The sequence below is a fragment of the Mustela nivalis genome, assembly GCF_964662115.1.
Source record: "Mustela nivalis genome assembly, chromosome: 5".
In the NCBI taxonomy this organism is placed as follows: Eukaryota; Metazoa; Chordata; class Mammalia; order Carnivora; family Mustelidae; genus Mustela; species Mustela nivalis.
In genome coordinates, this window is record NC_139024.1 from 83530034 (window position 1) to 83541825 (window position 11792).

At 51.2% G+C, this 11792-nt stretch overlaps 1 protein-coding gene across 8 annotated transcripts in view; it reads left to right on the forward strand.

Moving 5' to 3' along the window:
• Positions 1-11343, forward strand: part of CMTR1 (cap methyltransferase 1) — a gene marked incomplete at its 5' end in the record, with an annotated part of 49814 nt that extends 38471 nt beyond the window's left edge. For 4 of the 8 annotated variants that reach the window (XM_082732271.1, XM_082732273.1, XM_082732272.1 and 1 more), the window contains 11 exons: positions 919-975; positions 1736-1793; positions 2295-2363; positions 3330-3461; positions 4534-4656; positions 5274-5365; positions 6181-6249; positions 7435-7482; positions 8321-8433; positions 9042-9150; positions 9949-11343. In XM_082732271.1, coding sequence (XP_082588397.1) covers positions 919-975; positions 1736-1793; positions 2295-2363; positions 3330-3461; positions 4534-4656; positions 5274-5365; positions 6181-6249; positions 7435-7482; positions 8321-8433; positions 9042-9150; positions 9949-10081 — 1003 coding nt within the window. In that variant the 3' untranslated portion in view covers positions 10082-11343. Of the gene's footprint in view, positions 1-918; positions 976-1735; positions 1794-2294; positions 2364-3329; positions 3462-4533; positions 4657-5273; positions 5366-6180; positions 6250-7434; positions 7483-8002; positions 8212-8320; positions 8434-9041; positions 9151-9948 lie in introns of all 8 variants that reach the window. The other 4 variants (XR_014312223.1, XR_014312225.1, XR_014312224.1 and 1 more) reach the window with 2 other exon arrangements.
• Between the last annotated feature and the right edge of the window lie 449 nt (positions 11344-11792).

Below are 11792 nucleotides of genomic sequence, written 5' to 3' on the forward strand. Positions count from 1 at the left end.
GGGGTTCTCTGACATTGGATCTGTGGATTGATTTCATTTATCAGTTTTGGAAAGTTCTTGGCTATTAGCGGTATTTTTGTCCTATTCTTTTTTCTGCTTCTGAGACTCTCCTTATTTATGTTGAACTGTTTGCTGCTGTCCTATAGAGCTTCAGTGCTGGTGGGTTTTTTCACTTTTTTCTCTCCCCAGGTTTATTGATCCTTTCCTCTATTTTCAGTCTGCTGTTAAGCCCATGAAAATCATTCTTCATCTATAATATTATATATTTTATCTTTAGAATCTTTGTTTTTTAGAAGTGTGGTTTCTGCATCTCTGCTGAAATTCTCTGTTTTACATGCACATTTTACATCTTTTCTGCTAGATCCTTTAACATGTTTTTCAGTTATTTTAGGGGCCCTGTCTGATAATTCCAACATTCAGACCCTTTTCTGGATCTTGTGCTGTCAGATTATTTCTCTTCTTGCTAGTTGGTCACATTTTCTTGCTTTATCACATGTCACATACTTTTTTATTTAATGCCAGACATTGTGTGTAAAAGAACACTGGGGATTAAAGTAGAAAGGGCAGTTGTTAGTATAGGGTTTAGTCTGTAGTTGAACTGGGTCTGGATTTTGTTGTTGCTTTATTTAGAATTAGTTCACTACTGCTATCAAATTTTTAAGGATGGGATCAGAACTTGCCATTTAGCAGGACTTGGGAGCTGAGTGTCTGCAGGGTTTGACTCAATTCTGCTTTATTATAAGCAGGCCCCACGTAACTCTACCTTGGGGTTTGGTCAAGGGAGTTCTCTTTCAGATCTCCAGCTTCTGCCCCAAAAATAGATAGCACTGCTCTGGCTGAACTTCTCTTTTTTGGTAAACCTTCTGAAATTAAATCTTTTTTTTTTTTTTTTTTTTTTCTCCCTGTCTCTCTCTCTAGCCACTGTAGTCTGCAGATCAAAGCTCTGGCCAAAATCCATGCCTTTGTTCAAGACACGTAAGTGTTGCCACTCCCCAGAATTCACCTATTTCAAGGGAAGATCTTTTCATTTTGCTCTATGCTCTTTGTTTATTTCATTTCAACAAATGTTTTAAAACATCTACTCTTTTATCTTATACTCTGCTGTGGTCTGTGAAGCATGCTAGAGAAGTATATAGCATGAACCTTGCCCTCAAAGACTTGGTGTTTGTGTTTGGGTAGAGAAGAGTAACCCAGGAAAAGGATACAGCACGAGTTATTAATAGTGTGTCAGAGGAGGTAGAGTGGTACAGTATGAATAGCATATATGATGTTCAGGGGACATGGAGTAAAGAGTGGTCCAGAGAGGGGAGACAGGACTTGGGTTAAGAAAAACTAGCCCTCTGGTAGGGGGTGAGCAGAAGCTGATCCAGCATTCCGGGACATAGTGACGTCCACTGGGATGGACTTAATGTGACCTCTCTCAGCAGAGGAGGAGCCAGAACATGCTGATGGGTCATTGAGAGAAGGCTGCATGGGGAATTCTGGCATCCAGGGTGATCAGGGAGATAGTCTCCCTTCCCTTTGAGGTGGAAAGGGGAGGTCATTCCATTTTGTGTACCTCTGAGTGCCCATCTTTAACGGGCAGAGCTGTGTAAGTGTTGTTACATCAGCCTGAGCTGATGGCATTGTGGCCTCAGTGTCCACACACGTTTACTCATGTGGGCTCCCTATCTCTGGGGTCCTGAGGGGTACACCTCTTGGAGGTTTTAATCACTTATTGACTTCATTTTCCCAGGACCCTGAGTGAGCCTCGGCAGGCAGAGATCCGGAAAGAGTGCCTTCGACTTTGGGGGGTGAGCATCTCCCCAGCCCATTGTTGCTCCAGGGCAGGGAAGCTGTAGACAAGAATGAATTGACCATCTTAGGACAATGAATTGTCACCTTAGGATATCAGAAAACGTCCGCCTACCCTCATGGCATTTTAGAGCTGGCTGTCTCAGCACTGACAGGAGTTACCTTCTTCAGCCTTTCACTGTCAGGGTGGTCCTACAATTGGGTCAGAAAGGACAAGAATGGTGGGTGACCAGGCCTCATTTTGCTTCTGGGGCCCTGTACAGCAGCACTGGCCACAGTGAGCCCCAGAGAGAGGGAAGTGGCCTTTGTGGTGTACAACCACAAGGCCTGAAATCGGGCAGTGGCTGGATTACCCATCTCCACCTCCTGCTTTCTAGCTCCCTTTGTTAGGTAGCATTGTCTTTTCCCCTCTGGACCTGCCTCCTCGCCTGCATAAGCTCACACATAGCCTTTGTCCAAAGTGCATTTGAAAATCAAAGCTGGTTGCCGTCTCCTTTCAGATCCCAGACCAGGCTCGAGTTGCTCCTTCTTCCTCAGACCCCAAATCTAAGTTCTTTGAGCTAATCCAGGTAAGCTTGGTATCTGGGGAAAATAAAGTTGGAGAGGCCTAACTTTAGATGTGGAAGTATCACTGAAATGCTCCAGGCGTGGCCTCCAGATGGTTTGGGCAAGTACCTTCGAGGCTCTGAGGGGCTAGGCTGAGGCCACCATAGGTGGTATCTTCGGTGTCGGGTGATGCCTGAAGATGCTTGTCCTGAAATGTGATGTGCTTAGCATTCCCATTTGCCCGAAGGGTGGGGCTGGCTATCACTCCTTGGCAAGTTCAGGGTCACATGAGATTTGCCTGCTGGGGAGACAGTGAAGTGTGGGATGATCTCAGGCCGGGGAGCTAGGTAGAGGGCCGGGGGAGGCTGTCAGGGGAGCTCCACAGTGGGGCTAGCCTAACCCTGGACTCCCTGTTCTGTTTCTGGTGAGCTGGTCCTAGAATTCTTCTGCCCTGTTTTTTTTTTCTATCACCTGACTTCCAGCTTTTCTCTGGGCTTCATTTAAATCTGGCCCAGATCATGGGCCATTGTGCTGGTTTTATGGGATCAAGGACTGGGGAATGTGGTTCAAGATGACCTCGAAAGAGTAGCATGTGTACATTTTTCTAAATGGGGTGGAGAGGTCACTTAACTGCTCTCAGACTAACTACTGATGAGCCCTCGCCTTCAGTTTTATTGAAGGGTTGGCTTTTATATTCTGGTGACATTTCCTTATGGCTTTGGTAAATTGATCTGTACTCAGGGACTCGGTGTTCTTTCCCTTCCCAGCCTGTCCTAATAGGTCCTAAAGGAACACTTCAAGCAGATGGAATTAGATCCTAGTTAGTGCCTGGTTAGGTAGAGCAGGGGTGCAGGCGGGTATGTTTTAGAGAGCCAGTGCTTCCTGTCCCTCACCCTTCCCAGCCTGCCCCTGCCACCATACAGTCACCCCTACTGAGCGCCTGTCTGTTCCCCCAACCCAGCCGTGTTTTCTCTGACCCGGGGCTGCAGGGCACGGAGATTGACATCTTCAGCTATAAGCCCACGCTGCTCACCTCCAAAACCCTGGAGAAGATCCGCCCAGTGCTCGACTACCGCTGCATGGTGTCTGGCAGCGAGCAGAAGTTCCTCATTGGCCTGGGGGTAAGTCTGCCGCTGGCTTCCCATCTAGTAGTTGGGGTGTGGAACCTTGGTGTAGGTCTGTGGGTCTAGACAGCTGCTTGCCATGCTTGATGTATGTTCTCTTGGCACCAAGGAGCTGGGGCTTTGACCCCAGGGAAGGTATTTCTTAGAGCTTCATTTTCTTCCTCTGAGTTAGCCAGGTGTCATTCAGCCATATTCAGTTTTTCATCCTTTCAGTTCACACATTTGCTTACTCATCACTGTGCATTGCTAAAGGGAACACTGCTTCTTTTCTTGTGAGATTAAGCTTCCTAGCCTAGCAGAATGGTCAGCAGGCTAATATGGTTTGCATTTCTTTGCAACACCATCCCTTGTCATTCTGTTTTGCTCTGGAGCCCTTGGAGTCTAAGATAAGGGAAAGCCTTGGCAATTATTATTATTATTATTTTATTTTTTTTTTTTTGAGAGAGCATGTGTATGAGTGAAGGGGAGTGGGAGAGAGGGAGAGAGACAGTCTTAAGCAGGCTCCATGCCCAGGACTGAGGCCAAGGATCTCAAGGCCCTGAGATTATGACCTGAGTTAGAACAGAGTTGGATCCTTAACTGACTGAGCCTGCAGGGGCCCCAAGCCTTGGCAATTCTGTATCTTAATTGGGTAAAGTCATCATTGCTTTCTTTCCACTCTGCCTTGTATCTTTGTGTAACTTTATCTCTGCTCCCTCACATACTTTGTGTTCTCTCATACTTGATCTTTTTCTCTTTTTACTTTCTGTACCCCCACCCCCTGCCCCCCGTTTACTGGATCTTTCTGCAAGCCCACCTTAGAGATACATACACTAAGCTTGATCTTTTTTGACGGTCACTCATTGTGGACCTAAGCCTTTTGAATGGTGCCCTGAGCCTATTCTGTCCCACCAGAACCACCAGATCCCTATCGCTGAAGTATAATGGCTAATCTCTCCTAGACATTTTCTTCTGACATTTCCTAGCCCCATCAGCTTATAGCTGCATACTGAAAGCCATTTTGAGAACTGAGTCTTTCACGCCTTGATCTCCATGCCTGCTTGAATGGGCCCTTTCTCTCTGCCCATAGAAGTCCCAGATTTACACATGGGATGGCCGCCAGTCAGACCGCTGGGTCAAGCTGGACCTGAAGACAGAGCTACCCCGGGATACTCTGCTGTCTGTGGAGATCGTCCATGAGCTGAAAGGGGAGGTCAGAGGTGGTTCTGCTCACGTGTTCTGGTCCTGCCAGCAAAGCTGTATAGCTAAGCTCCCTGAGTTAACTGGGTTATGTTGTATGTGGTGCTTGATGGGGCCCAGGGCTGGAGGAAGGTTTTGTCATGATTCTTCCTCCTCAAGTAATTGCTGTAAACCATGCTATGTTCAGGTAGGAAGGACCACAGTCCCCATGTTTATAAGAGGGGATCTAGATCATTTTTAGGCAGTGAGGGCCCTAGTGGGCTTGCTGCTATTTTTTAAGCTGCTCATTTTGTTTTTACCAGGGATCCCTTAAGCTTTGGCCATTACAGCAGTACAGATGACTTTCAGAACTGTCAATGAAAATGAAAGGTTGGGAAGCTAGGTCCTGGCTGGAGGGCCATGGTGGTCTCCTCTCCCTGGGTCCTAGGATGCTCATCAGCCAAAGCCTCAGATCTGTGCCTGCTCAGAAATCTGGGCCAGTGTGGTGCTGAGAATGAGCTAGGAAGCGGGAGGGGGGTGGGCAAGAGCCCTTCTCTGGCTCTAGGTAGAATGGAGGCCAGAGTGCTGGGGTGGGCCGAGTGGGCCCCAGGCCAGTTCCTGGCAAGGTGGGCAGTGTACTTGTCCTTCTAGGGTAAGGCCCAGCGGAAGATTAGTGCCATCCACATCCTTGATGTCCTCGTGCTGAATGGCAGCGACGTGCGGGAGCAGCACTTCAACCAGCGGTTTGACTTGGGCCCTGGGGAGAGAGGGCTGGGTAGGCCAGGGCAACCCTGTGGCACCAGCCTCGGGCTTGGCCCCTCCCCTGGGCCTTCCTTGCTGAAAGATAGCCTTAGTTTCCCTTCCCACTGGCCGGTTCCAGGGGCAGGGAGAGGAATTACTGTGGGCACTGCATAGGTTGCTAGGGCATGGGCCTTGATGGCCATAGATACCAGCACACCCCATTTTGCCATAGCTGTTCAGATCAGAAGTGATGTTTGTGTTAAGGCTGAGCAAGATGATGTTAATCTTACAGAGAGAGGAAGGGTCTCTACAGAACATGTCTTAAGCATGGGTGGTCCCATTTCAGTCTGTTCATCTGGATTACTTTTGTTTGTGGATGGGTGCCTGATCAGTTGTAGGCAGGGGACAAAAAGTAGGGACAGCTGACACTGCTGTGTTGCTGACGTCACTCCTAAGGTGGTTCTTCCGTGTGGTATGCTGTGGTATCAGTGGCTTGGGGTGAGTGGACACATACAAGAAAGATGATACTTGAAGGTATAGTGGGCGGGGGGGACCAAATGCACCTCAAGGCACACTGCAGGAAAGCCTCCCAGGGTGGAGCTGAACCGGGTGTGGGAATCCAGAGAGAGGGCAGGCCTGCGTAAGGATGGCAGTGCAGGGTGGGGTGGGCTCCCTGGGGGTGGGGGGGCTGCATCTCAGAGCAGTTGTGCTGCACACTTGGAAGTGTTCCTTCATGGCTGCCATGGAAATACTCTGGGGGCTGGGTGCTAGCGGAGGTGCCTTTGCTTGCCTCTGACAGCCTCTGTTTGAACTGTAGAATTCAGCTTGCTGAGAAATTTGTGAAAGCGGTTTCCAAGCCCAGTCGGCCTGACATGAATCCCATCAGGTGAGCATGTAGTCTCTCCCTCCCAAACCCGTTCCCCATTGCTGCTTTGTGGCCAGTGCTGGCTTCCCCATCCTGTGGGTGATGGGAGAGCTCAGTAGAGGGGACCAGGCAAGGCTGGCTTTAGATAAGACTACCCTTGGTGAGTGTGAATTGTTTAGGGGGGGAGGTTTGCTAGGATAGGTAGGTGTCTCCTTCGCCCCCAAGTCTCTCCCCATCCTGCCTGTCCCTGTGGGCCAACCTCCAGAGAGCTTCATTCCTAGGGGGTAAGGTGTCTGCATTTAAGATGCACATGCTCCTGAGGGTGCTCACAAACCCTGTGAATCGCACGTTCACGTGCAAATGTCATTAGCATATCACCTGGTCTTTTCAATTTTTTTTTCAGGTAAGAAAAGGGTGCTAAGGAAATGGGAGTTTTTGAACATGAAAAAGAGAAAGTTTGTTGCCACATTAGGTAGTGTGAAAGTTCCAGGCCCCTGAGGGAGGAGAGGAGGATGAGGACAGTCAGGGATTCAATGGATGGAGACTTTCAGGCTGTGTCCAGGTCAGAGGTTATTACCTTCGGGGCTTACGTGACTAGAGACTGAGGTGTCTGTTTACACTTCATTTAGAATCTCCTGTTTGCCAGGTCCTGAGGGCCACCTTCCAGGGACCCTCCCTGTGTTGCTGGTGGTCTGGTTGCTGGGCTCCCTGGGGACCTTACCTAGTAGCAGTTCCAAAGATACATTCAAGGGCCCCCAGAGGTGGAGGAGCCCTGTGCCTTGGGTAGGGACCCCCTACCCCGTATGGTAAAAGGCCTGTTAGAACTGTTTGGAAGTAACTCTGCTACAAGAAGCCCTAAAATCCATGGTGACAGATCTGGGGATGAGCGTTGACCTTGGTGCTTCTGCCCATGGCAACAGGGAAGATGACCTGGGGTGGGAATGCTGGCAGGGACAGCTTTGTCTGCCTTACCTTGCCTTCTCGCCTTTCTTCCATAACTGTAGTTGTGCTTCCCAGTGGCCCGGGGCAGGCCAAAGGTGGTGTTTGGTAGCTCTGAGCTAGTGGCATGGCTGAGGGACAGCACCGAGCCATACTTGGGTCCTCATTCTGGTGGGTCGGGAGTACAGGGGCCTGAAGCCTCCTGCCAGATAAGAATGTCTGCCCCCTAGCCCCCAGGACCTTTGTCTTCTGTCCCTCTACACACAGGGTGAAGGAGGTGTACAGGCTGGAGGAGATGGAGAAGATTTTTGTCAGGTGAGTGACTCCCTTCACTCAGGATTTGAGAGGAGTTGGGGCGGGGGATGCAGTGTTCTTTTTTTGCAGAGATGGGTTGCGGGGGAGGCAGTGAGTTGGGCCTGGCAGGCTGCCTCTGACCCTGCGGCTGCAGTCAAGAGCCCCCCAGCTGAGAGCTGATTCAGCACCCTGTCAGGAGGGGAGCAGGGAGGGGGTGTGTCAGGCAGAAATACGGGCTCACTGATGCTGTAATAGTTACGATTGTCCCTGTGAGGGGCAAAGCAGCAAGCTGCTCGAAATGCTATAAATCCCCGTTCCTGGTGCTGACAGAGATTGAGCCTGGGGTGGGGGGTACAGAACTGCTTCCTTGGATCCTTAGTGGTGTGTGGGCTGCTGCAGTCTGTGGCTCTCATCCTGGGCCTGTGCCCACCGTGGCCATGGGAGCTGGGCCAGGCATCCGTGGTATTGTGTTAACTCTTTAGTGGCCACCGCAGTGCCGTAGGTGGTGGACTGAAGGCCCAGTGGCACCTCTGATCCTCAGACTCTACCCTACTGGTATCACCCTGAAACTTCCAACAGCAGCAACAGAGCGGGGCCATCTGTCACTTTCCTGCCTCCACTGCTTAATCGAGAGTTCAGAGCTTGAGTCCTCCATCCAGCTCTGCACAAACTTCCTTGCTGTGTGGCCTGGAACCACTCCTGTCTCTGCCTCAGTTTCTTATGTTGAGCTGAGATAAAATGCCATGGATGGTGAGATTTTGGTATTGGCTAGAGGCTAATGTGAGGGCGCCCTCACTCTCTCCTACTCTCCCTCCACTACGGACTCATACTTCCTGTTTACTTACCTTGGGGAAATCAGGTTAGAAATGAAGATCATCAAGGGCTCCAGTGGCACTCCGAAGCTCAGCTACACAGGGCGGGATGACCGGCACTTTGTGCCCACCGGCCTCTACATCGTCAGGACAGTGAATGGTAGGTGATGAGGGATAGTTGCCTGTCTGCTTCCTGCAGCCGGGATGACTGGCCCAGATGCTGACTGAGCCAGAGCTGAAAGCTGCCTGCTGAGGTGCACAGCAGCCAGGCTGGCATTTCCTGGAGGTGATTTTAGGAGAGGGGAGGGATAGGGACTGCTTTTCCTCCCTGGGGATTGGGTTGGGGCTAGGGAGAGAGAAGCCCATTTGGTCTGTGCACAGATGGGTGTCCTCATGGCAGGAAAAGCACCTTCTCAGGGGGCAGCAGCAGATCCAGAAAGTCAAGTTTGGCCATTTGCATCTTTGGTACAGTCCGTTTTTCCTCAGTGCACTCTGGCTAACAGAGCCCTCTCTTTGCCAGGGTCCTAGAGTTGTTGCCCTGGTGGCAGGTTGGTAGGACTGGGGTGGGGTTGCTGAGATGTAATTATCTAGTTGTTCTTGAGCCTCTTTGGACTGGTGATCAAGGCTGCATCCTCACAAGCTATTCTCTGCCTACGTTTTGGGAGGGGAATGGAAGAACAGGAGTGCAAGACACATCCTTATTTCGGTCTACCCGTCCCCCATGAATAATGGATGTTCTTTATAATCTTTCCTTCTTCCTTCTGCCAGAGCCATGGACTATGGGATTCAGCAAAAGCTTCAAGAGGAAATTCTTCTACAACAAGAAAACCAAGATCTCTACCTTTGATCTCCCTGCAGACTCCATTGCCCCCTTTCAGTAAGTGGCCCTCCTCTGTGCCTTCCCCTTTTGCAGCTTCAGGTGCTCCTGCCAGGATGCCAGCCTTCTTGGGGCACACCCCAAGTCCTGAGAAAGATGGCTGCCCAATCAGGGGCTCCCCTGTGCTTGGGCCAGGCTCCTCCCAAGGGTAGGGATGTGGCCCCCTTTTGCGTAGAGAGGCTCAGTGCGAGGCGAGGGATGCTAGGAACTGCTGTAATGGTTGGGGGTCCTCGGTGGGTGGGGCCTCACCCAGGCAGGGCATCTGCTCCTTGGAGCAGCAGCCACTGTTTACATTACTTTCCAGTACTGGCCTGCTGGTGGGAACATACTGAGGGCCTGCAGCCCAGCCTCTTGGGACTCAGGGTCCTAGTCGTCCATCACAAGGACCCAGTGTCCATTTGCCAGATTGTTTGCTGACAATAGCCAGCAGCCCTAATGTGCCTATAATTAGCAATTGACAGTAGTTTCTGTGGCCACACTGTTTTAATAAAGCAGCACAGACAGATAAACCAGGAATATCAGTAATTGTAGGAATCCAGTTGGACACAATTAGCAGCCTCTTTTTGTTGGGAAAAGCGGATTCTGAAAGTCAGGGAGGAGGAGTTGGGGCCTGCTGGGTACCTTCTGGCCACCAAAGGGAAGACCCTAACCTGGAGTTAAATGACCACCCCCCCCCCCACCAGACCCGACTCCTAAGAACCAACCTTCTAAATCACGGTCGCCAGGGCTGGGGTGGTCTCTTGGTCCTGCACCACCTCAGTACAGCCCTCTGACTTCCTTTCTCTTCCTTCTTCCCAGCATCTGCTACTATGGCAGGCTCTTCTGGGAGTGGGGGGATGGCATCCGTGTGCATGACTCCCAGAAGCCCCAGGACCCAGACAAGCTGTCCAAGGAAGATGTCCTGTCGTTCATCCAGACACACAGCGCTTGAGGGCGTGGGGATGCCCACCCCTGCCGATTGACCTGTCGTTCTCTGAGTCAGGGCGCTCTTCAAGGAGAGGGACTGAGGAGCACAGTCACTGCAGCCTGCCCATAAGGGCTGGGTGGTCTCCTCTCCATTCTCCCTGAAGAACTCAGTCAGGGGCCTTCAGAAGACTCTGTCCCAGAGGCATTCCTTCTGGGACACCTTTTGAACTTCCCTCCCTGGAGACCTGCCTGCCAGGGCTCAGCCTGAGGATGCTGCTCTGACGGCGGGTTGGAGGTCAGGGCCCAGGGAACGTGCAGCCGGTGGAGGACCTGTCAGAGAACAGCAGGGTGTTGGCTCTGCCATTCTCTCCTGTATCCTGTAGACTCACTTTTCTGAGTTTCTTGCACTGCCCTGAGGGCGGCCATGCTTCTGCTCTGCCCAGCTTTTTATTGGGCTGACCCCAAGTGGGTGTAGGCCAGGGGCAGCTGCAGTACAAATCAATGTTTTGTTTCTTTGAACTTGCTCTGTTTTGATGCCAAGTTGGAGAAGATTTGGTCTCCTCCCCTGACCCCTGTCCTGGTCTTCCCTGGAGTTCTCAGCCGGACCTCTGATAGTCCCGCGGGCCGGGAAGGAAGGCTTATGGGCCACACATTCCTGACACTGCATGACGACACAGGTAGTGTCTTGGCAGTGGGTGTGATTGCCTTCCTGGCCCCCACCCCCCTTTCAATCTAAACCTTGGGCAGCTCTAGAGGAAGCAGCCTTGAAGACCTGCCATTTTCAATGCCCCAGAGCACTGGCCCCCTGGCAACACGGGGTACCTCTGGGGTTGGGTTACACCTGGCCCTTTGGCAATCATGGCACTGCCATTTGCCACAGCCACCTTGCTAACCCCTCCCTTCGTTTTTCTTGCCCAGTAGGAAGTACAGTCACTTTTGTTTGTCCTTTTGTGGTCACTCCATTTCCTCTGTTTTGGCAGAGGGGGAAGAGGGGAAGCTGGGTAGTAGCTCTGGGTGGGGGAGGGCACCTCTGGTTGTTTTTAATGGGAAATACCTCTCAGAGATGCTCCTATGGACTTCCTAGAGCAGCATCCCAGTGCTGGGCTGGTTTCCATGGAGATAAGGCACTGAGACTATACCTGGGGAAGGGGGGTCTCCAGCTAGCATCCAGCCTTTCCCTCCCAGGTTGGTGGCAGCACTGCTGAGAAAGCTGTATTTCCACCCAGTTCTGGGTATATCGGTGTGTCTTGCAGAATCTTGGATCATTAAAGATAAACATATTTTTAATTCCTGTGTGGCTCTATGCTGGGGCTGTTGCTGTTTGTCCTTGGTGCTGTGTGGTGTGGGATTGGCTTGGATGAAACTGCTTGGGCTGGAGAAGGGGGGAAGCTCTTTGCTTAAGAAGAGGGGGAAAAGCAGGTTGGTTTACTCAGAGCCTATGCAAGTTCCTGGGCCCTGCAGGCCTTGCTGCTTGCTTCTGGAGAGGGCCCCAGAAGAGTCCAGAAATTACGCAGCTCCTGTTGGAAGCAGCGACTGGAGAACTGAATGAACCTATAGCCCAGTGGGGCAGGGAGGCACCTTCCCCCCCACACATAAATCACACAGCTCACTCCATGGTGGCACTGTGACAATCCAGGATCAGTCTGTGTGACTAAAATAACAGAGGCGTCAGACCAATTAGTGTCACTAGACCGGAGGAAAAGGGAAGGAGAGAGGATTTCGCTGACCCCTAGCCA